This window comes from Pantherophis guttatus, chromosome 2, assembly GCF_059756535.1.
Source record: "Pantherophis guttatus breed Tessera chromosome 2, ASM5975653v1, whole genome shotgun sequence".
Lineage (NCBI taxonomy): Eukaryota > Metazoa > Chordata > Lepidosauria > Squamata > Colubridae > Pantherophis > Pantherophis guttatus.
In genome coordinates, this window is record NC_142064.1 from 276,972,423 (window position 1) to 276,996,843 (window position 24,421).

Genomic DNA, 24,421 nt, shown 5'->3' on the forward strand with positions numbered 1-24,421 from the left:
CCTGAGGACCGAAAGGTTGGGGACCCCTGGACTGGATGACCTACAAGATCCCTTCCCACTCTGTTAATCTGTATCTATCTAAGAAAGCTCGCATAATGTGTTGGATAATTTGAGCCTGGTCATTTGTGCCTTGAGTGAGAATACTGGTTTCATTTGTTCAATGACCCATTGGTTTGTTTTCTTGGCTGTCCGTGATAATTCTCAAGAGTCTTCTCCGACACCAGAGTTTAAGACTGTCAATACTCTTCCCATTCTTCTTCTTCTTTAAAGTCCAGCTTTCACTTCCATAGAATGTCACAAGGAATAACCACGGCTCGTATGATCTTTGTAGGCATAAGCACATCATGGCATTTGAATATCTTTTCCATTCATGGCTGCCCTACCATTTCTCCTACTCCAGGTCCTCCAGTTGAGCATGAAGCTGATTCTTCTCTACTGTGGCTACAAGCAGATCTGCAATGGCCTCATGACCAAAGGAAACCTGGTCTCCTTCATCCTCTACCAAGCAAATGTGGGGTGGCACGTGCAGGTCTCTGAACACTTACGATTTGAAACTGTTTTCTTCTGTAGAACTCTGGGTTCTTCGGTGGCTGTTGTGGAATGAAACACAGGACGCAATAGCCAAAAGTTATCAAGACTCAGTGCAGTATTTAATTATTTAACATGAAGTATTTAATTATTTAACATGAAGTATTTAATTATTTAGCATGACGAGCCTGTAGTACAGTGGACTAAGCACTGTTATTAAGAACTGCTGCTTGCAATTACTGCAAGTTCGAATCTCACCAGGCTCAAGGTTGACTCAGCCTTCCATCCTTTCTAAGGTAGGTGAAATGAGGACCCAGTTTGTGGGGGCAATAAGCTGACTTTGTATAAATATACAAAAGTATGAAGGCTATTGCTTAGCGCATTGTAAGCCGCCCTGAGTCTCCGGAGAAGGGCAGCATATAAATCAAATTAAAAAAAAAAAATTGCAACCAAAAACAGAGTCCAGGAGGGCTGCATGCAGGCTGCAGGACGTTCAACTGGCCACACCCGCCCTGGCCATGACCACCCCAGCCACACCCACCCAGCCCCCGCAACCCTGATGTGGCCTCAATGAAATTGAGTTTGACACCCCTGCTGCAGAGAATGGGAAAGAGACTCCTATAGTTAAAAGGATGCATTCGTGTTTATAGATTTAAGGAAAGGAGAAAATAATAGACATATACTTAGGGAAAAGATGATATAAGCATAGATGTTTTATTTTATTTTATTTTTTATTTTAATTTTTAATTACTGTTGTGTGGTGTGGTGTGTTTTTAAATTGGCTGTACACCGCCCTGAGTCCTTCGGGAGAAGGGCGGTATAGAAATAAAATTATTTTATTTATTTATTTATTTATGTTCATAATTCGGAAACCCAAGTTACTTCCCTGCTCTTCTACTGCCACTGTCTTTAAGAAAGAATAATTGTCTAAAATAGAAAGAAACATATCAGCAACTGTGCCATAGAAATTTTGATAAAGCTTACTGAGGACTAGGAACTTCAAGGTTGCCACAATTAGTACAGATTTCCTTCTATGTTTCTATTTTGCTAATATGCTCCTCCTTTTTGCAGAAAGCTTTGCATTATACACAAATCAGCAAGTAGCAAATAAGTGGGGGGGAGGGAGATACCTATAGAAACATTCTTTTTTTAAAAAAAAATCCTGCTTTTTCATTGAGGAAATGACTGCCTATACCTATATTATCAATTTGGTTGGTGTGTCTAGTCTTGGCCAAATTATTTCCATCCCTTTAAATTACTTGTCCTCAGAAAGGCTTTTTTTTAAAAAATATGGCTTTGGAGCAGGGGTGAAATGCTCCCGGTTCAGACCAGATTGCCTGATCCGTTAGCGATGGAGGCGGGTGGTTCGGAGAACCGGTAGCAAAAATCCCTGCCCCTCCCCCATTGCCCAGCTGAGCCGCACAATCATCAGAGGCTTTTTCTTATTTTTAAAAGCATTTTTTCTACAACCTCTTTGGCCGAAAAAATGCTTTTAAAAGTAAAAAAAAAGCGCCTCTGATGATCGCGCGACTCAGCTGGGATCGTCAGAGGCTTTAAAAGCATTTTTTTACAACCTCTTTAGCCGAAGAGGTTATAGAAAAAATGGGTTTAAAAGTAAAAGAAAAAAAAAGTTGGCCACACCCACTCAATCATATTACCCTCCTCACCAAGCCACGCCCACAGAACCGGTAGTAACAAATTTTACATTTCACCACTGCTTTGGGGGCATTTACAAAGGGATTGATTTTGTTGGGAATCTCTATAAGGAGTGGGAAGACATTCCAGATTTCAAACCAGATTTCCATAGGTTCTCTTTTAAAAGTAATTTATTGCCACTTTAAACCTTTGGGAACAGAAACCAGTAATTTGCACAAAGTTGCAAGTGAAAAATTGAAGATAGTCTAGGCTGAAACTGGAAGCTCATCTTCAGGGAGCAAAGCAATTATCTTCTAGAATTCTGTTGCTTTCAAAAAGTGCTTGAAACAGCCATGAGATCAGGGGTGAAATGCTCCTGGTTCAGACCGGATCACCCGATCCGGTAGCTATGGCGGTGGGTTATTCGGAGAACCGGTAGCAAAAATCCCTGTTCCCCCCCCAATGCCCAGCTGAGCCGCGTGATCAGATTTTTTTTTAAAAAAAATTTTAAAAGCATTTTTTCTTTGGCCGAAAAAATGCTTTTAAAAGTAAAAAAAAAGCCTCTGATGATTGCGTGGCTCAGCCGGGATCGTCAGAGCCTTTTAAAAGCATTTTTTTATAACCTCTTCAGCCGAAGAGGCTGTAGAAAAAATGCTAAAAGGTTGGCCACGCCCACCCAGTCACATTACCCCAGCACCACCAAGCCACGCCCACAGAACCGGTAATAACAAATTTACATATCACCACTGCATGAGATACACTATAAAGAAAAAAAGTTTTTCCCTTTTTCCCTGTGGACTTTCTCACCCAGCAGGCAGCGTATCTGCTCTGTATATTCAGAAAGCTGGGCTTGGCCTGGTTAGTTGGATAGGAAACCATCTAGGGATCCTAAGGTCCAGAGAGCTGGACTGGGAAATCCTTACAAACCTCTCACCAAAGGCACAGGCCAGATTCTTTTGCACTGTTGTGAAGAAAACTGCAGGGACACACATCTGTGAGGTCAACAGGAGTCTGGTTGGACTTGTGCATATCATTAAAGTTGATCCTCTCCCCGAGGTAGCTTCTTTCAAGTTGACCCTGTTGTCTTTGTGGCAGCTTGTCAAATACTGTAATACTGCTATCCAGCTGTATTCCTCCCTTTGCAGATGCTCTTATGTTTAATAAGATAATAATAAGCTCTTAATATTGCTGCTCCTTCCTTTTCCTCCCACAGGCCCTGATTTACACTTACGGGGATGCGTTGAGCAATGTGGGCGCTGCAGAGAAAGTGTTTGAATATCTTGACCGGGAGCCATCTGTCCGCACAGAAGGGACGCTGTCTCCAAAATCCCTCCCCGGACGTGTCTCCTTCCGAAATGTTTCCTTCTGCTATCCCTCCTGCCCTGAGATCCAGGTCCTGAAGGTACCGTATGGCAAGCTGGAAGGCACCCGGGTGGCTTTGCATGACACCCTAACAGTAGCAATAGCAGATTTGTATACCGCTTCATAGTGCTTTACAGTCCTCTCTAAGCGGTTTACAGAGTCAGCCTATTGCCCCCAACAATCTGGGTCCTCATTTTACCGACCTCGGAGGGATGGAAGGCTGAGTAATCCTTGAGATGGTCAGGATCAAACTCATGGCTGTGGGAAAAGTTTGCCTGCAGTACTACATTCTAACCACTGTGCCACCATGCCACCAGTACAGTACATCACTCAAATGCAGTTGTAATCACAATTCCTTTAACGTTAATAAAGAACATTGGAAGAAAGAATGTTAAGATTTTAAAGGTTTTTTGAAAGATGAAGTAAGTTTCTGTATAGGTACCTCTCAACGTACAACAGTTTATTTAGTGACTGTTCAAAGTTATAACAGCAGTGAAAAAGTGACTTATGACTGTTTTTCATGCTTACGACCATTGCAGCATCCCCATGATCAGAATTCAGACACTAGGTAACTAATTCACATTTAGGACGGTTGCAGTGTCCCGGGGTCATGTGATCACCTTTTGCAACCTCCTGACAAGCAAAATTCACTTAACAACCGTGTTACTAACCGTTTCAGTTAACAACTGTAGCAAGAAAAATTGTAAAATAGGACAAAACTCACTCAACAACATTCTCTTAGAAACAAAAATGTGGGGCTCAATTGTGGTTGTAAGCCGAGGACTACCTGTACTGTCCGAGACCGAGACTGTGGGATCTGAATATAACATTAATTAACACTGTATATTCGTTTCATTTCACATTTGTATTTCTTTGTAATAGAATGTCTCCTTTGAGCTCCGCCCTGGGGAACTGACGGCATTGGTAGGAGCGAATGGCAGCGGAAAAAGCAGCTGTGTTTTCCTCCTAGAGCACTTCTACGAACCCCAATCCGGGGAGGTCCTGCTGGATGGAGTCCCAGTTGGGAAATATGAGCACAAGTATCTCCATAGGCAGGTGAGGGAGTCCTTATCACTTGCAGGCCTAGGTGTCTCTTTGATGGTTGAAGGGTTACACTTGGGGAGGTTTTGGGAGAGGGGTGATGCAGACTGGGCAGGATCACATGATATGGATGATATGGTTGGAATTGTCTGGGGTTTAAGCATGTTGTTCTGACCTAAGCTTACTGATATAGTAAAAAGCACAGTTAGTCCCCAAAACCCCTTTTTTTTATTTTAACTGCTCTTGCCTTTTAGCAGCTCTGTGCATGTGCGCACTAGGAACAGGCTTCCCCTGTTCCTCTGCCTCTCTGATGTCCGACAGCGGAGACTCCGGAGTCAGCACATAACTCCCAAATGGCCCTGACCCCATCTCTGCCTCCAACGCAGAGCCCTCATCCGAGCCTTCCCCAGACTCCAGGACTGGCCCATGTTCCCCAGCCTCTTCACTGTCCGATTCTGCTGCCAGCTCCGCAGGCTGCTGGGGGACCACACCACACATCTATATCAGGGCTGTCAAAGTCCCTGCCTGTGGGCCAGATGCATCACGCGCTGGCCACCCCCATGCCCAGTTTAGCAAAAGGGAAAAAAGTCCGATACGTCATGTGACACCGCCGTGACAACGTGTGTTTGACACCCCTGATCTATATCATCTATCTATTGTCTATCTATCATCTTATTTATATCAATAGGCTTTGGGAGAGGGACAATGCAGAATAGCCAGGACCACATAATATTAGAAGGTCATGGTTGGAATTGTCTGGGGTTTAAGAGCATTTATTTATTAAGAGCATTTGTTAGTTTGCTGTCCATCTCACCACATGCATTGCAGGTTTCTTTGTGTGCTTCTAATTTTTTTCTGGCAAAGACTGCATTTTTTATGTTGTTCCTCCCTCAAAAAAAGTGGAAAGAGCCTCTGATTTTCAGAAATGGTGTGGCTGATATCCAAAACTCCGATAGAGAAAAGTGAATGCAGTGTTGCTAAGGCAACTTCGGAAGCCACCAATTTGGGGCTTGGAATCTCCAAAGTTGTTCAAATCTGCTCATTGCAGAAGGTAGTAAAAGATGCATGGAACGAAAGGCTTTTGATTTCTTATGTTCCTTGATAGGTAAAAAGGTGCAACATTCCGGATATTCTGCACATGTGATTTATATCCTGAGAAAAAAGATTAGAATCTCCTGTGATCTATGAATGTGGCCATACAGTTTCTCTGGCGACAGTATAAAGGTTACATACACACCCTCCGATGTGATATGTTTTTGGTGACCTCCCTAGTCTAGCCATGGACCTGGAATTCATCCAGGTGACAACCAAGTTTGATCCTACTTAGTTTTCAAAACCAAGCATTGGATGTTGCCACTTTGCCTCCAAAGAAGAGAAGAACAGATAGGTCAAGGTCTACATTTGGGAGACATAGTGAACCTTATCTCTGAAACTGCTGCACCTTGAGTGTCACCCAGCCCCACCTTGCAAAGTGGCATTTTTCTCTCAGCCCAGCCCTGTCCTGATAGGCCTCCCTGTTCAATTGCAGGTGGCACTGGTGGGCCAGGAGCCTGTCCTATTCTCTGGGTCCATCAGGGAGAATATCACCTACGGCCTACAAGGCTGCAGAGAGGAAGATGTGAGCAGAGCAGCAAAAGAAGCTGATGCCTTGGGATTCATCCATGAACTGGAAGGAGGCTTTGATGCAGGTGGGCAAAATCCGTCCCCCCCCCTTGATTCATCCCATAAAAACCTTACTTTCCTCCTGGTAAACCCACCGGTCCTAATTCTTGACTCGTCTGAAGTGAAATCCTGATTGCTTTGTTGCAATATATGCAGTAGTCCTTGTGTTAGGACCATTCCTTCGGCTATCATTCCAAATTACAGTGGCGCCGAACAAATGGAGGTTGCAAGTAATCCTTGAAGTTCTTGAATTTTGCCCCCTCCCCCATAGTCATGTGATCGCAATCTGGGTGCTTGGCCACCACTGCACCTACAATAGTTGCAGTGCCCTACAAGCAGTGCATCACCATTTGCAATCTTCCTTGCCACCTTCCCACAAGCAAAGTCAATGGGAAAGCTGTGGGAAAGGTCACAAGTCAGTGGGATAAGTCTCCCCCACCTGGCAGGAATGATGCCAGTACTCACAAAGTGAGACATGTGCTGCTTCGGCCATACACCCTCTCTTCCTTGCCTGGCAGCAGACATTCTGGGGCACAAAAAGTGTAGTATGGCTCTGAGGCTGCCTGTGTATCTTCCCCCAACCCACATCCAAAAGGCTTCACCTGCACTGCTGCAACCCCCCCCCCAACTCAACCCCTGACATCAGCCACTTACTGCCTGCCAGCCTGCTTGTGAGCCTCCTGGGACTTGCAAATACCTGTAGCCAACCCCCTGACTTTGTGAGAAACTGGCAGGTAATGGCAAGGAGATCCTTGCCTAATGACCAGTGGCATTATGTTAACAATGGCAGTTGGGAATGTGTGGATTGGCTTCACTAAACCCTTGACTGCACTGCACTGCACTAAGGGCATGAAACATCAACCTTACAACCACATTGCTTAGCAATGAAAATTCCTGACAGTTGCTCTTGTAACTTTAGGACTATCTGTAAAGCTCCAGGTTACACTGATTATTCTAACTGTAGCAATATCATTAAACCACTATTGTGGAAAAGAGAATTCAAAGAGCTGATTGCACTGTTGTGCCGTGTCAAAAATCACAAGTCCTAAAATCTCTTCTACCATTGTTAAAAAGTGCAGGGTTTTTTTCCTCTCCTCTAGATCTTTTGCACTGAAAATAGGACTCGGCTGTACAAATTGCGGTGTGTCCCTCCCATTTCAGAGAGTGTTGCGCTTCAAGTTTTGCCTTGTTCTTCAGTTGATGGCTTTGCCCCCCTTTAGGGAAACAAGATTTGGTCGGCCTTGACTTCACTTTTGATCTTCTCTGTCCTTCTTGCTTGCCTTCTTGCAGAGGTGGGGGAGAAGGGGGGCCAGCTCTCCATCGGGCAGAAGCAACGGCTGGCCATCGCCCGGGCCCTGATCCGTGACCCAAAGGTCTTGGTGCTGGATGAAGCCACGAGTGCCTTGGACCCCGAGAGTGACGCTGCAGTGAGTGCGGGGGATCCATGAGGGGGCTGGGAGTGAACCTTGGCTGGTGTAGTTCAGGGCGCTGAAAGGCTTAATCTGAATTTTTGTGAGGTGACAGCATAGGAAAACTGGGTTTATTTGACTGGAAGTATTTTTTCCAAGTTTACTAAATCTCTGGTTCCAGTAACCGACCTAGAGTGGGTCTTGCGACATTCTCCTGGATCATACATATTTGCCTTCATTTGGTTTTTATTGTTTTCCAGACTGCAAAAGGTTTGGGGCCAAACTATTGCAGTGCTGGAGAAGCACTTTTCAGTGGAAATGTGAGGAAGTTTCTATCTAGTGTTTCTAAGGAGCTCAGGATTTACTCTGGATCATTGCTTCCTTTTCCAGATCCAGCGGTCTGTGCAGAACAGTAGGACCCGGACGGTGTTGGTGATTGCTCACCGGATGCAGACGGTGGAGAACGCAGACAAGATTGTGGTACTGGAAGGAGGAGAAGTTGTGGAGGAGGGGACTCACGCAGAGCTGATGGACCAACGAGGCCCCTACTACAGACTGGTGGAAAGGACTCAGGCGGAGTAATTTCCCAAGTTGCAAGAGAAATGGTCAGCCACAGGATCCACTGCTTTTGTAGATGTCAAATGCATGATTGGCTGGGAAAATAGACAACAGCACTCTCTTGGGGAGTGACCCAGAAGCTGGCCTGTCTAGCAGCTCTTGGCCTGTCAAGGGTTGTTGAATTGCAGCCATTTGGAAGAAGAGGCTGTCTTTCTAATGTGGACACAATTCATGTGGTGTTAAGTAGCAACTTGGGCCCTGGAAACTCTGTAGTGAAAGATGCACAATCCTGTTTCAAGCAACTCTTTTGTTTAGCAAATGCACCAATGCCCTAGTTTTTCCTTTGTTTAAATTTAGTATGTGATACCTTTTTGTACAACTTGGTCTTTTGTCACACTTTTTAATATTGGTTGCAGAAACTTGATTTCCTGTTTATTTAACAAAATAAAGTCTCTGTGTGATCCCTTTTAGTTCTAGCAAATCTGCATGTGGATGCAAGTCACATAGGTTGGTCTCAATTAGTAGTGTGGTTAGAGAATACCACAAAATGGTTGCATCATTTGAATTTGTACTACTGGAAGGCATACTGGACATATTATGCAAAGAGCCAGCTTTCTAGAGAAGGCTCTAGTGCTGGGGGAAAAGGTAGAAGGAAAGAGAAGTGGATGACCAGTGCAAGGGGAATGGGTTCAGTTACTGAAGGGAAGGGAAGCCCTGAAGATCCAGATACGTATTTGAGAGTGTCAAATACACGTATTTCAGAGCTGAGACTGACTTGAGGGCACTCAATCAGTCATCTATACACTAGACTAGTTCAAACACCAGTTTTTCTCAGCAACATAAAAGTAGTTTAGCTATTACTCCTTTCAGAGGAGTTTTTTTCAACTTCCCAGTTAAGCTGAGTTTTGAGGCAACAAACCATGAGCAAGGGATTCATGGACTGGAAGGCAATTAAACAATGGGTAGTTGAAATAATATATTGTGCAAAGCAATAGTTATTTTTAATTACATACTGTAATCAACAAGAAAATATAGTAGTTGCAAGCAAAGCTACAAAATAACTGAAACCTTCACTGGAGTAAAAGAAATCAGAGCAAAATATGGTCTGCTGTATCTTTCAGCTTCGTTCTTTTCCTGCCAGAGAATACTGCAAGTCTCCAATTCTGGCAGCCAAACCCATTTCAGACAAATGGTTGCCAATCTCTCCTTAAAATCCTCCAATGTTGGAGCACCCACAACTTCTGGCGGCAGAACTTTTTTTAAATTAAAATTCATTGCATAGATTTATATGGTTTCTCCTGTATGGATCCCTTGGTAAAAAGTAAAGGTATGGTCACACCTGTGTGGATCCTCTTTGAGAATCAAGTTGTCCTTCTTAGCAAAGCTGTTTCCACACTCTACATTTATATGGTTCCTCCCTTGTGTGAATCCTTTCATGACTCATAAGCTATTCTAAGTAAGTCACTTCTCATACCATATTTATATGGTTGCTGCCTGATGTGGATCCTTTTATGAGAATTAAATTGTCCCAAGTAAAGTTCTTCCCGCAATCCAGGCATTTATATAATTTCTTCCCTGTATGGATTCTGAGATGGTGAATCAGAGTAATTTACACTAGTCCTTTCCACACTGTGCATTTTTGTTTCTTGGACTTTCTCCCATGTCAATCCTCTTGACTTTTTTTTTTTTTTTTTTGGCCTTTTCTGCTTGGTTGTTCCTGGCTGCTCGAGTCTTTCAGGAGTTGATTGGGTTTCAAGAGGCTGCACAACCTAAAAAAACACTAAGAAATTGACCCTCTGGGCTGTTTGTCCACCTAGCTGGGCTGAAATATGGGTACCACTGACCATGATGGTGGGTTTCAGATACCGCAAAAAATACACAAAGGAAACTAGAAGGATTGCAGTTAATAAGAATGTATTAATAAGTTCAAGGACTTGCAAAATTGAAGACTTTTCTTCCTTGAAATGCCTCCAGAAGCAGGAATGGTAAGGAACAATTGCCAGCACAAATAAGTTGCTATTATGGGACTAATCTGATATTCCCTTACTTACTTCCACTCTATGAATACTTTTGCCCCGTGGGGGCAAAGGGAAAGTTTTGTTAAGCCCCTGGAGGGATGAAAACAGTCCACAATTAATTTCTTAAAGTCTGGCTGAGGAGCTTCTCAGACAGTACCTGCACTTGGCAAGCAAAGGGTAGAACTGCTTGTCTAATCAGTCCTGTTTTCCAGCTGTTCATTAAAAATATGGATCACTTTTAGGACACTCAGATAAAAGAGGAGCCTAACAAATTGATGGTGATCCTTTCAAGATGGAAAGTAGCAGCACTTGATGGCTTCCTGGTTGAGAAGGTAAATGTGCAGTGGGAGGTAAGATAACTTCTTGGCTATAAACACAAAATCAGTTCTTATATATCATATCCTAATAAAATGGCGAAATTGCCTGAGCAAAGGAGTCCAACCTCAGTCATCTCAATTCACTGGTGCCAAAGATGTCAATGTATAGCTGCTTCATATTTTACAACATAGAGTTTTTCTGTGTTAACCAGTGGTGGGATCCTATCAGTTTTAACAACCGGTTTGCTGAGATCACATCTCTCTCCTGTGTGAATCCTTTCATGGCAAGTAAGATGTCCCTTCTGAGTAAAGGTCTTTTCACACTCAATGCATTTATAGTCGCTCCCCAGTGTTGATCCTTTGGTGGCGAGTAAGGTCTTTGTTGACAAAAAGGATCTTTTCACACTCCCGGCATTTATATGATCTCTTCCCAAAGTGGATCCTTTGGTGGCGAGTAAAATCTCTCTTGTCAATAAAACTCTCTCCACACTCCATACATCTGTATGTTCCCTCTCCTGTGTGGATCCTTTCGTAATAAAGATGTCCTTTCTGAGTAAAGCTCTTCCCACATTCTATGCATGAATAAGGTCTCTCTCCTGTATGGATCCTTTGATGACGAATAAGATCCTTATTGCCAAAAAAGCTCTTTCCACACTCCTGGCATTTATAAGGTTTATCCCCTTTGTGGATCCTTTGGTGATGAGTAAGGTCTTTGTCACCAAAAAAGGTCTTTTCACACTCCTAACACTTATATGGTCTGTTTCCTGTGTGAATCCTTTGATGAGAAGCAAGTCCTCTGTTCTCAGTGAATCTCTTTCCACACCCCCTACAACTATATGTTTTCTCCCGTGTGGATCCTCAGATGGCAAGTCAGATAAGCATTTCTATTGAAGCCCTTTCCACATTCGGGGCATTTATAAGGTGTTTCCCATGTGTGGATCCTTTCATGACAAGCTAGTTGTCCTTTCTGTGTAAGAGTGTGTCCTTTCCACACTCTAGGCATTTATTTAGTTTCTCACCTGTGTGGATCTTCTTATGATGAATAAGTTCTATGTTCCAATGAAAGCTTTTCCCACACTCCACATAAGGTCTTTCTCCAGTATGGATCTTTTTATGATAAATAAGCTTTGTTTTCTGACGAAAGCTTTTTCCACATTCCACGCAATTATAAGGTCTCTCTCCAGTATGGATCCTTTTATGATGAACAAGCTGTTTCTGATGAAATCTTTCCCCACACTCCAGAGTGTTATATGGTCTCTCACCTCTATGGATTCTCTGATGGCGATTAAGATTACTTTTGCTACTGAAACTTTTTCACACTTCATACAGTTTCATCTTTTGTCTTAGATTACAATCCATTCCAAATTTTACAAACACACGTGGTTTGTATTTTCTATGTAGTATTTTAGGTAAAGTAAAAAAGAAGGAATGATTCATGCATTTTCTATGCTGCCTGGAGCTATAGAGTTCCTGTAGTCTGGTTTCTGCTATATTCATGTAATTCAAATTCATTTTCTCTCTTTTGCCGTATTTTCTTTCTCTTCCCATTCTGATCTTGCTGGGTAAAGAAGCCAGGGATTTTAACAGGAAGACAAGTGAAGAACTTCTCTATGGCTTCTCTCTTGCATTTGTGGATCCCCTTGATAGCCAAACATAACTTCTTCTACTTCATGATTTGCTCTTTGCAATGTCAGTAACCTTGGCTGCTTGTCATTCTCATACTCCAGTCCATCACCATCACCTGCTTGGAAAAAATAAAATAGAAATTCTCATTAGAATTTACAATGATGGAGAAGGGGTGTGTCTTTCTTCCCTGTCAAAAATAGGCCTATTTGAGCCTGAGCCTAGAAATCAAGTTAGGAGATATTGGGTGCAAATTGTTACCTAGGAGGCTCTGGTGGCAGCCAAGGGATTTTTCAGCCCTGAACCAGATCAAGGATTTGCTGTTGAAAGGTCAACAGGCATTTCCATGGAGTGTCTAAAGCCTTTTCCCCCAGAGCTATGGTGCAGATTTCTGCCAAGACATTAGTTGTGTTCTAGAACAGTGGCTACAGTGACAACCTTGGACAAAATTGCCCATGAAGTGCTTCTGTTTTGTGATCCAGCGGCCCTGGGGGTTGAAGGGAATCAAGAGGAAGTGTATGGGGCTTTTTGCAGTTGTGGCTCCTCCACTGGATATTAGCTATACACTAAACATTCTGACCCTGCTTTTCCTGAGATTAGGAAAGATTTTACAGGTAGTGGCCAGGTAGAGTTCTGACCACCATATGCAATTGAACACATGGATCTTCCCTGTTTACCTTCCAGTTAAAACATCTTTCCCAATGAATGGAACCCAGAGCAAAGAAGGTCCTTACACAGAGCGGTGATATTCCTAGAAACTTCCAGCATGACCTTCCTGCACAAGGCCTTCTGGCCAGAATCCAGCAGTGCCCATTCTTCCTCTGTCAAATCATTTGACCAATAGCTTTACTGCTATGCCCATTTAGATTTGATTTAGGCTTTTTACATGAGAAATCTGTCCAAGTGATTCATTTTTTAAGGATTTACATTGGCATATTTCTGAAGCATTCATATAATTGTTTCACTTCATGGCTTTTATTTTTTAATTTGTTTTCAAGTCTTTTAATAACTATTAAGAAATATTAATCTCTTCCAACATATAAATTACACTTCCTAATACAAGACTTTTGTGAATTGTCCTTCATTTTCATCCCCAAAACAACCTTGAAAGTTAAATGAGTGAAACTCACTGGATCATTCTGTGGGGATACCAGGTTCAAATACACACTCAACATTTGGTTGGCAAACTAACTCATGAAAGGAAGGAATTTAAAGTTCTCACAAGAAACCTGCACTTACCTGACAAGTTGGCCCCAGATGGATCCTCCTGAAAAGAATCTCTTCAGATGGATTAGATCGATATCCTGTTTCCTGGAGTTCTGCTGAGATCTCCCACATCAATGACTCTTGTAACTGAAACAAGTTTGATTTATTATCCACTTTCAAATGACAGTAATCATGTCCTTGTCTTACCTTTCTCCTGTCTATCTTCTTCCAACCCAAGTAAAAGTGAGATAACTTGAAAACTCCTGCTTGGTGGGTGGCTGTTTCTGGATAAAGGCCTGCCATTTTTGTGAAATGCATAATTGCTTCTTTTTATTTCTTCTTTTCCTTCTAATCAGGAGTTGCTTGTTTATCTCCTCTCCTTCACTTGTTAGGTGTGGCCTTCCCTTTGTGCATATATTTATGCTTGTTCTATCCTGTCCTGTTTTTCCTTTAGATTTGTGGGCCATTATCTCTTTAGAAAGACAGGATCGATCTTCCCTTCCTTTTGGGGTGGCTTCTCTGTGCCTCTTGCAGTGGGGATATCACCAACTTGGCAATTTAGGGAGATTTTTAGGATGAAAATGGAGGTGCTTTGGGGGCTAAAACACATCTCTTGAAAATAGTATTTTGGACAAAGATCAAATTGTAGTGGGAAACAACAAATGCAATAGTATGCAACATTCCTCATAATCTGACCATAACCTGAAATCTCTTATCCTGAGATCTTCTTGATCAAATAAGAATATGGGCCTTTCTCATAAGATTACTGCTTTCAGTGAACAAATGCTAAACCATGTTTCAGCAGGGCGCCTGAACGGCAATCATTTTTGTCATGGTGGCTGACCTGATGCTTGCACTAATCTCTATAATTATCCATTCCCCACTATCCTGTCAGAGCTGAAGAAGCTTCTTGGATGAGAAATGAAGTCTTCAAAAAAACAAAAAAAAAAACCCCAAGAACTCGTTGCCTCCAGTTGTCCTTTGGGACAACCATGACCTGGATGACTGAGAATCTCTAAACTTTAACAATTTGGGATGAACACCCTTTGAATGGTGTGGGATTCCATACCATTGGATTTCCATAGAAAAAACTGCAGACTACAGGAACCAGGAGCACTACTCAGGTGCCCTGAAGACAGATAAACCTCCAAGGGCTTCAGTAATGCTCTAAAACAGGGATGTCAAACTGGCAGCCTGCAGGCTGAATGCGTCAAACACAGACCACGCCCACCCTCACGAAAAAACATCACAAAACGTGTGTCACGTGATGACAATGTGACGCAGTGCTCTAAAAGGCTGCAAATGACTAGCTGTCTGCAAGGAATATAAATCCTTCCATTCCCCACTATCCTGACAGAGCTGAAGAAGCTTCTTGGATGAGGAATGAAACGTCTTCAAAGAAAAAACAAGAAGTCCAGTTGCCTCCAGAAAAAGCACCTCTATAATTAGTTATGCTGAAACCAAGCAATGGGGACAACTATATTCAAGCTATGATTTGGAAAAATATTTTACTGTATATAATTGCTTTCTCTAGCGACTGTGCTTACTAAAGCCTTTAAAAACCTTGAAGAGGGGTTAAAAGGGCTCTCCATCTTTTTGCCCCTTAATATGATTTCAAATACTAGGGAAGTTCGATTTGGACCATCTAAACATAACTTTCATCTTTTATTTAATAACTTTTTTGGCCTTCCTTGTTTGCTGCTTTCTCCAAAACAAAAGAAATTATAAACATAATAAAGGAATATAACTTTTCAGTATCTGAACTAATTCCTCCCATGGGATTTTCACCAATGTGAAACAGAAGCATTTGCCTCAAGATTCAGTGAGTTCCAAAATATTAGGAATTGCTGAAAATCTTCCGACGACTTCTTCGTGGTTGTGATTTATTACAGCGGCTGCGAAATACATTAACGTCCCACGGTTGACTTTTCTCACCTGCCGCCCCTTTCCAGGCTTCGGGGCGGCTGCGGGGCCGAGGAGGCAGCCTTCGGCCACGGCTACCACCTGGGCGCAGCTCTCCGGCCCGCACTCCCTCAGCCAGCCCGCCAGCTCCGGGGGCAGCAGCTGCTCCAGCACCACCAGGTCCAGCATCTCGGCTTTGCTGCTCCGCTCGGGCCGCAGCCACCCCCGGCATAGCTGGTGCAGGCGGCTGCAAAGAGCACGGAACCCTTCGGGGGGGCCGCTCGGGCTGCAGCTTTCCCCGCCGCCGCCGCTCCCGACCTGAAGAGCAGCGGGGGCTGCCGCTTCTCCCACCGCCGGAGACCCCCGGGCTTCCATTCGGTCTCTGGCTTCTGCGGAGCCCCACTCCCCGCCCTTTCCCCGGTTTCCAGAAGGAGAGAAAGTGGACTCCGCTCCCTCAGAGTTTCTGCGCCTCAGCAGAGCAATTGCAAATCGTTCCCGCCAAAATTTCCCGCGCCCTCCCGGCCCCTCAGAGCCTGGGTCAGACAACGCTGCTTCCTAGAGTGGCAAAAAAAACCCCACCCCGCTGCACGCAACCCTCCTTTCCTGTCCTGGGCGAGAGAGACCCCCACCCCACTCACTGCAACCCACCGCCTCTCCTGAGCAGCGAGCACTGACGGACTTTCTGCGCGTGCTCCGTTCGTGGCAGACCGTTGAAAACAATTGGAACTCGGTATTCGGGAACAGGCGGGGAAAGGGTGAGAACGCGGAGTGTGTGGAGAAGGGATGAGGCTGGGGACGGGGATGAGGGGCACGACAGACGCTGAGCGGGGGATGGAATGAAGAAATTGGCCTTGATTGGAAATTGGTTTAATTGCAGCTTGTCTACGTCTGGGATTTCTTTTTGTCTCGGAATTCCCTTGGAAATGTGGATGCGTTCCTGGGATAGGTGGAAGGTGTTTGTGTAAGGTGTGTGTGTATACACACATATACCCACAGTTTAATAGTATATATATTATATAATATAACTATAATATATATTGTGTGTGTGTATAAATTTGCTACTAAATGTTTTTCTTTTTTTCGTAGGTTTAATGATTTCCCTTTAGCCAGGTTCTACCTACATGTAAACCAAGATATTATGCAGCCCTAGTTCAGTGAAATCACAATTCACTAGTTTCTGGGCTTTTTTTACTATTAAATATATATACTATTAAGCTGTGTATGTGTATGTGTGTCTTTGTGTTACCAGGCTAGGTAACTATCTTCAAGCGGAGTTTATGGGAAACTGCTGAAGATATTACTTCTCCTGGTAAGGAATCATTTGGAAACCAACCCATAAGCTCAGAGAACAAATCTTCACCCTCATCAAAGATATCTAGGAAGGACTCACTGGAGAAGTGCCTAATGCTGGGAAAGATTGAGGGCAAAAGAAGAATGGGATGACAGAGATCGAGGTGGCTGGATGGAGTCACTGAAGCAATAGGCGCGAACTTAAATGGACTCCAGAGGATGGTAGAGGACAGGAAGGCCTGGAGGAACGTTGTCCATGGGGGTCGCGATGGGTCGGACACAACTTCGCAACTAACAACAAAAAAAGGGAGAAAGAATGGCAGTGGAAGTCAGAACATCAAGGAGAGAGCGAGCAATTTGGTTCAGGAGGTTGTGCAAGTTTTCAAAATTGGATTGGGTAATCTGGGAAGACATCTGCATGGAAAGGAAGGCAAGAGAAACAGAAAAAGATGGGGCCAGAAAAGATGAAAATAGTAAAAGAGAGTATCCTCTATAGACAGTTTTTGGAGTTCTCTGAGCTTAGGCGTATGGGCATCCAAGCACAAATGTCTTCATCTTGTGTTCTGGCAAGGCTTGCTCAGCACAGCAGTTCAGATAAGGGGATTGTCTTGCTGAATTCCCTCCCCCCCCTCCCATCTGTGTGAAATTTGAACTTTATGGGGGTGGCAGGTTAGAGGCTTTTTAGGGAGCATTCAGTGATTGCATGGAGGAAACCTTGATAGAATGCAAAAAAAAAAAAAAGATACAAGTGATGTGTGTGAACTACCCTTATTCCTAGAGATAGTTAATATTTCTCTTCCAATCTGAATTCCTGACTATTTTTCTGATCAATTGCCAAGGATAGAGGAAGCACCCGAATCCTTTTGAGAAATCATGGAACAAATTTATTTATATAATTTATACAAACCAAATGTCTCTGCTGGTTTCATGCAATAGAAAGTTTCCTCCTGCGTCTGCGTCCTTTGATGATGGAAAAGTTGACTGTTTTGAATTAACCTTATTTCATGGAGTTATAGGTAGTCAACTTACGACCATAATTGAGCCCAAAATATCACCTATCTCCTCCCACTTATGACTATGACTAACCTTGTTGCTGGCATCCTTTTGACTTATATTGACTGTTTCCTAATATGATTTTATTGCTTATTTGTTCCCTATGACTATCATTAAGTGTTGTACCTTATGATTCTTGACGAATGTATCTTTTCTTTTATGTACACCGAGAGCGTATGCACCAAGACAAATTCCTTGTGTGTCCAATCACACTTGGCCAATAAAGAATTCTATCTATTCTAAAATTTATGTTGGTAAATATTTATTGAGTTTGTCCCATTTTATGACCTTTGTTTCCACAGTTAAGTGAACCACTGTATGTGTTAATAGCAATAACAATAGTACTTAGACTTATATACCGCTTCACAGTGCTTTTATAGCCTTCTCTAAGCATTTTTCAGAGTCAATATATTGCCCCCAATAATCTGGGTCTTCATTTTACCCACCTGGGAAGGGTGGAAGGCTGAGTCAACCTTGAGCTTGGTGAGATACAATCTGCCAAACTGCAAGCAGCTTGCAGTCAGCAGAAGTAGCCTTAAATTAGTCAAAATGTTAACTAAATCTGGCTTCCCCGTTGACTTTGTCAGGTCACAAAAGGGGATCACATGACCCTGAGACACTGCAAGCATCATGAGTCAGTTACCTAGTATTTGAATTTTGATCACATGACCATGGGGATGCTACAATAGTCAGAAGTCACTTTTTTCAGTGCCGTTAACTTTGAACAATCACTAAATGAACTGTTGAAAGTCAAGGACTACCCATATATGGTTTTTCCCATGTGCATCTTTTTATGAGAAGCACACTACAGGTAGTCCTCGCCTTACAACAGTTCATTTAGCAACTGTTCAAAGTTACAACAGCACTGAAAAATGTGACTTATGACCATTTTTCACAGTTACAACCTTTGCAGCATCCTAAGATCATGTGATCAAAATTCAGAAAGTTGGTAACTGGTTTATATTTATGACTCTTGCTGTGTCCTGGGGTCACATGATCCCCTTTTGTGGCCTTCTGACAAGCAAAGTCAATGGGGAAGCCACTTTGTGATTCACTTAACAACTGTGGCAAGGAAGGTCGTAAAATGGGGCAAAACTCACTTAACAAATGTCTCACAACAGCAGAAATTTTGTGCTCAATTGTGGGTGTAAGTTGAGGACTACCTGTATTCTCAATGAAGCTCATTCCACATTCCAGACATTTATAATTTCTTCCTGTGTGGATGTCTTCATGACAAATAAAGGTCCCGTAGTTGTTAAAAAGGTTTTTTCATCCTCACTGCATTTATAAGGATTCTCTCCTGTGTGGATCCTTTGGTGGTGATTAAGGTCTTTGTTGTCCATAAAACTGTCTTCATACTCCATACATTTATATGGTCCCTCCCCTGTGTGGATCCTTTTATGAGAATTCAGTTTTCCTTTCTGAGTAAAGCTCTTTCCACACTCCAGGCATTTATATGGTCTCTCTCCTGAATGGACACTTTTATGAGAAATAAGTTTCCCTCTCTCAGTAAAGCTCTTTCCACATTCCAGGCATTTAAACGGCTTATCCCCTATGTGAATCATTTGATGACGAATAAGATCTTTGTTGCCAAAAAAGCTCTTTCCACACTCTAGGCATTTATATGGTCGGTTTCCTGTGTGGATCCTTTGGTGGGAAGTTAGCTCTCTATTCTCAATGAATCTTTTTCCACACTCCCTGCAACCATATGGTTTTTCACCTGTGTGGATCCTCTGATGACGGTTGAGATAAGAGTTTCTACTGAAGCCCTTTCCACACTCTGTGCACTTATAAGGTTTCTCCCCTGTGTGGACCCTTTCATGACAAGTAAGATGTTCTTTCTGAGTGAAGCTCTTTTCACATTCTATGCATTTGTATGGTCTTTCACCTGTGTGAATCCTTTTATGAGAATTAAGTCGTCCTTCCTCAGCAAAGCTCTTTCCACATTCTCTGCATTTATATGGTCTCTCCCCTGAATGGATACGTTCATGACGAGTAAGATGTCCTTTCTGAGTAAATCCTTTTCCACACGACATGCACTTGTAGGGAGTCTCTATAGGGTGGATCCTTTCATGATGGGTAAAGTTGTCAGTAAAGCTTTTTTCACACTCCATGCACCTATATTGACTCCGCTCTAGATTGATCCTTTCACGGCAAATAAGATCTCTGTTCTCAATAAACCTCTTTCCACACTCTACACATTTATATAGTCTCTCGCCTGTGTGGATCCTTCTATGAGAACTAAGTTGTCCTTTTTGCGCAAAGCTCTTTCCGCATTCTGTGCACGTATATGGTTTCTCCCCTGTGTGGATCCTTCTGTGATGAGTAAGATGTCCTTTCTGACTGAACTGCTTTCCGCACTCCATGCATTTATGAGGTTTATCACCGGTGTGGACCCTCTGATGGCGATTGAGATTACTTTTGCTACTGAAGCTCTTTCCACACCTCATGCAGAGTTTTATCTTTCTGCCCAAAACGAAATCCCTCCCAAATTTTACAAAGGTATGTGCTTTGTGTTTCCCATAGAGTTTTGTATGTAAAGCAAGAGAGAAGAACTGATTGACATATTTTCCACACTGTTTGGTGACATACTCTTTTCCTGTGCTCTGGCTTCTGCCGCATTCCCCTAAGTCAAATTCACTTTGCTCTCTGTTACCATATTTTCCTTTTCTCTTCCCTTGCTGGGTAAGGAAGCCATGGATTTCAATAGGGAGAGAAATGGAGGAGATCCCCTCTCCATCTTCTGAGGAGCTTCTCACTTGAATTTGTGGGTCCCTTTGATGGCCAAACATCATTTCTTCCATTTCATGCTTTGCTGTTTGCATTTGCATTAACCTCAGCTGCTTATCATTCTCATTCTCCAGCCCATCACCTGGTGAAGAAAAGAAAATAGAAATTCCTATTAGAATTTAGATGTCAAGCAGCAGAGAAATCGGGAGATCCAGGCAGTTCAAATGGGTATAAAGATTTACTGCAAACTTAAGCTCTCTAAAAGAATCTGAACTACTAATGGTTCAAGCAACTGGCAGTAGATAACAGTCAAAGGAATTCTAGGTGGGCTTAAAGGGACTTATAACTGATATGTTTGATTCCTCCCTCGGGCTCAGCTTGGTCCTCTACTACATTACAACTGTTAAGGAGAGGTAATTCCTTTTCTCAAATACATGCCATGTGTGCGGCTACAAGACCTTAGGTGCAAGTTGTTGTCTAGGAATTTTAATGGAATCCAATAAATGTTTAGTTGGGAGTCTGATTGATTTGTTATTCTGCCCAAGCATTTCCATGGAGCATCTAAAGCTTTCCCCAAAGCTACTGTCAGTGTTTCTGCCAAGGCCTTGGCTGTGAGAACCTTGGACAAAATTGCCTCTAAATTGTCTCTGCCCCTGAATTGTGATCCAGCAGGGTCCTGGCAGTTGAAATGAATCAAGGAGAAATGGATGGAGTTCTTTCCTACAGTAGCTCTTCCATGGATATTTGCTAACTACAAAACATGTGTCATTTTGATTGTTTTCTTGAGATTAGAAAAGGTTTTAAAGATGTGCTACTATTCAGATGATGGCTAGGTAGTCCTCGCCACGTTAAGCAAATGAGTGAAGGAAACTTCACAGTTTATTTCCCACTGAAAACATCTTTCCCAATGAATGGACGCAGAGCAAAGAGGGTCCTTACCCAGAGTGGCCATATTCTTAGAAACCTCCAGCATGACTTCCCGGCATAAATCCTTCTGGCCAGAATCCAGCAGCGCCCACTCTTCCTCTGTGAAGTCCACAGCCACCTCCTCAAAGGGAGCAGAACTCTAGAAAGAGAAACAACATCTTCATTAGTAGACAATCCCAGGAAACACTTGTATGTTTCACGCACAAACCAGAAAAAAGAACTTTGCAAGAGACCAAATGGATATTTTGTGGCAAAGCAGGCTTAAGTCTACTTCTCCCCATAATTCTTGTTGCCATGAAATTCCCAAGTTCAGACTGTTGCTTCGGCTGTAACAATCTTGGCTTAAGTGCATCTAAGTAATAGAATGATAACATTGCTCTGAATGGGGAGCCTTTTCCTGGTCCAGAATAATTCAGCAAGAAGTTGGGGAGAGAGTATTCTTCGCCTCACCTGTCTGATTCAGCAAATTGCTTAGAAAATAGGATAGGGGCTGTAATACATTTCTAAGTGGATGTGTGTTAACATATTTCTGAAGCAGTTTTAATCCAATTTTTATTATTTCCCTTCATGATTTTTATTTTTTAACTTGTTTTAAAAAAACATTATGAAACTCTTCCAACACATAAATTATATTTCCTAATATAGAATAACAGAGTTGGAAGAAAGTCTTCTAGACCAGCCCCCCCTCTCAAGCAGGACACACCATACAATTCCAGACAAGTGGCTGTCCATTCTCTTCTCAAAAGCCTCCAGTAATAGAGCACCCACAACTTCTGAAGGCAAGTTGTTCCATTGGTTAATTGTTCTCAATGCTAGGAAATTTCTCCTTAATTTCAGGTTACTTCTCTCCTTGATTAGTTTCCATCCATTGTTTCTTGTCCTACCCTCAGATGCTTTGGAGAATAGCTTGACTCCCTCTTCTTTGTGGCAGCCCCTGAGATACTGGAAGGCTGCTATGATGTCTCCCCTAGTCCTTCTTTTCATTAAACTAGACATACCCAGTTCCTGCAATGTTGTTTATATCTTTTCAGCTGCAGCCCCCTAATCATCTTTTGCTCTTTTCTGCACTCTGAGTCCCAACATCTTTTTTTATATTATTACCTTACCTTATATTATTTTACTATCTTATTATTATAAATAGTCCTTTGTTTGCATTCTTAGAACAATCTTAAAAGATGAATGAATGTGACTCAGTGGGCCATTCTGGGGAGACACCATGTTCAAATGCACACAGACTCAGTATTTGGTTGTAAGAGGAGCTCATGAATGGAAGGAATTTAAACTTCTCATAAGAAACCCACACTTACCTGGCAAGGTGGCCCCAGTTGGATCCGTCTGAAAAGCTCTTTAGAAGGACTGGATCCATCTCCTGTTCCATGGAGCTCTGCTGAGATCTCCCCCATGAATGGCTCCTGGATCTGAAAGAACAGCTGATTTATGATCCACTTTCAAATGACTGTAATCATCACAGTTCACTTGCCTTACATTTGTCCTCTCCACTTGTACTTATCCAACCCAACCCAAGTCAGAGAACCTCAGAACTAAAACATCTTTTAAATTATGACTGTCCAGTCTATGACTTGTTCTCATCCTCCAAAGTTATTCCCACATACTATTGACACCATCCCAACACGTGTTGTCTGGATGTCTTTTCTCTCTGATTATCTGTAAAGAAGAGACACCACCAGAGGCGTCGAAGAGGATGAAAGAGCCTCACCTGCCGGCCCTTTGCCAGCTTTTCCGGGGCGGCTGCGGGGCCGAGGAGGCAGCCTTCGGCCAGGGCCACCGCCTGGGCGCAGCTCTCCGCCCCGCACTCCCTCAGCCAGCCCGCCAGCTCCGGGGGCAGCAGGGCCAGCAGCTGCTCCAGCACCACCAGGTCCAGCATCTCGGCTTTGCTGCTCCGCTCGGGCCGCAGCCACCCCCGGCACAGCCCGTACAGGCGGCTGCAAAGCGCCCGGGGCCCCTCGGCCTCCCGGGAGACGCAGCTGCGGAAGCGCCAGCGCTCAGCCTCGGGGCTGCGGGGACCTTCGGGGAGGCCGCTCCCCGCCTGAAGGGGAGACCTCCGAGCCTCCATTCCGTCTCCGGCTTCAGCGCAGCCCCAACGGGGGAAACTCCCTCCGAGGCCGCCGCCTTCGGTCACGGCGGACCCTCCCACACCCAGTCGCCCCGCCCCTTTCGGTCTCGGGGGGGGGGAGCAGCGGGGGGCTCCGCTCCCTCAGGGCTTCTGAGGCGGAGAAGAGCAGCTGCAAGTCGCTCCTTCCACAGGTTCCTCCTGCCCTCCCAGACACTGGGTCACAGACGGCTGCATCCTAGAGGGGCAAAGCCCTATTAGACGGCTCCTGTCTAGAGCGTCTCCTAATGCAATTACTGTCTGCTCGGCCTGGAAAGACTCCTCTGCGCATGCCCTGTTCGTTGACGCTTAAAGGACGCCCGTGTTCAGTTGCTGCGGAAGTATTTAGTCGGGAGTGGGAAGGGATGCGAGCCGGGAGAAGGGCTAGAAAGCAGGGAATGATGGAGATCGAATGAAACCTGGACTTGATTGCCGCTTCTGGACACCTGGGATTTCTCTTTCTCCCGCAATCCTCTTGGAAATGTGGATGCATTGCTGGGACACGTGGAAGAAATTAGGGGGAGGGGGAAGAGATTTGAAGGGTGCTGCAAATGTGAGAAATGGGGAGCCCTGTGGCAGGCATCTAGGCAGTAAACTTATTTATAATTAAATAAATATATAAGCAATACATAGTTTGGAGATTCCTTCAGACTAGTCTCTCCTGTTGTCTGTATTCCTGTGGCGATCCTCAACAATCCTCCTTTTTTCTAGAGTACAATCTGCTCTATATCTTTTTAGTTGCTACTTCTGCTAAAGTCTACACTTTTTATCCATCTTTATTTTTTTGCTTGATGTTTCCTGGCTGAATAGATTCTTAAAAAGTTGATCTGGTTTCAAGGGGCTGCACTACCTAAAAAAAAAAATCCAGAAATTGACCTCCTGAACTTGGTTTCTCCCTAGGTCAGGACTGTCAAACCAGCACCTCTCAGGCTGGATACATCACACGCAGGCCACGCCCACCCCAGCTCTGCAAAGGCAAAAAACTTTGCAATATGTCACGATCCAGTCCATGACGCTATCGAGTTTGACACCTGTGCCCTAGGTGGACTT

General features: G+C 43.6%; 3 protein-coding genes and 1 pseudogene across 5 annotated transcripts in view; 1 reads left to right on the forward strand and 3 right to left on the reverse strand.

The window, feature by feature from the left end:
• Positions 1-8,665, forward strand: part of LOC117670028 (antigen peptide transporter 2-like) — a 21,263-nt gene extending 12,598 nt beyond the window's left edge. Inside the window, exons 7-12 of the mRNA XM_034424885.3 lie at positions 401-529; positions 3,377-3,565; positions 4,408-4,581; positions 6,095-6,254; positions 7,519-7,655; positions 8,028-8,665. Of these exons, the coding sequence (XP_034280776.3) occupies positions 401-529; positions 3,377-3,565; positions 4,408-4,581; positions 6,095-6,254; positions 7,519-7,655; positions 8,028-8,219 (981 nt within the window). The 3' untranslated portion in view covers positions 8,220-8,665. The remainder of the gene's footprint in view (positions 1-400; positions 530-3,376; positions 3,566-4,407; positions 4,582-6,094; positions 6,255-7,518; positions 7,656-8,027) is intronic.
• Positions 3,971-12,202, reverse strand: LOC148115959 (uncharacterized; annotated as a pseudogene). The gene is made up of 2 exons (XR_015732009.1): positions 12,198-12,202; positions 3,971-11,839 (listed from the first exon to the last, which is right to left on the reverse strand). The product of XR_015732009.1 is annotated as an uncharacterized LOC148115959 (transcript).
• On the reverse strand, positions 12,051-16,010 carry LOC132712352 (zinc finger and SCAN domain-containing protein 12-like). 2 transcript variants are annotated; one of them, XM_087884567.1, is made up of 3 exons: positions 15,295-16,010; positions 13,393-13,506; positions 12,051-12,271 (listed from the first exon to the last, which is right to left on the reverse strand). In XM_087884567.1, the coding sequence occupies exons 1-3, from the start codon at positions 15,634-15,636 to the stop codon at positions 12,221-12,223; spliced, it is 507 nt and encodes a 168-aa protein (XP_087740693.1). In that variant the 5' UTR covers positions 15,637-16,010; the 3' UTR covers positions 12,051-12,220. The 2 variants fall into 2 exon arrangements, 1 of the variants encoding a protein (XP_087740693.1); XR_015731805.1 differs by lacking the exon at positions 13,393-13,506 and having other exon boundaries at positions 13,567-16,010.
• A 1,402-nt stretch (positions 16,011-17,412) lies between these two features.
• Positions 17,413-24,390, reverse strand: LOC117670018 (uncharacterized). Its single transcript, XM_087884516.1, has 4 exons — positions 22,979-24,390; positions 22,569-22,679; positions 21,274-21,400; positions 17,413-20,476 (listed from the first exon to the last, which is right to left on the reverse strand). The coding sequence occupies exons 1-4, from the start codon at positions 23,333-23,335 to the stop codon at positions 18,786-18,788; spliced, it is 2,286 nt and encodes a 761-aa protein (XP_087740642.1). The 5' UTR covers positions 23,336-24,390; the 3' UTR covers positions 17,413-18,785.
• Positions 24,391-24,421: the final 31 nt, after the last annotated feature.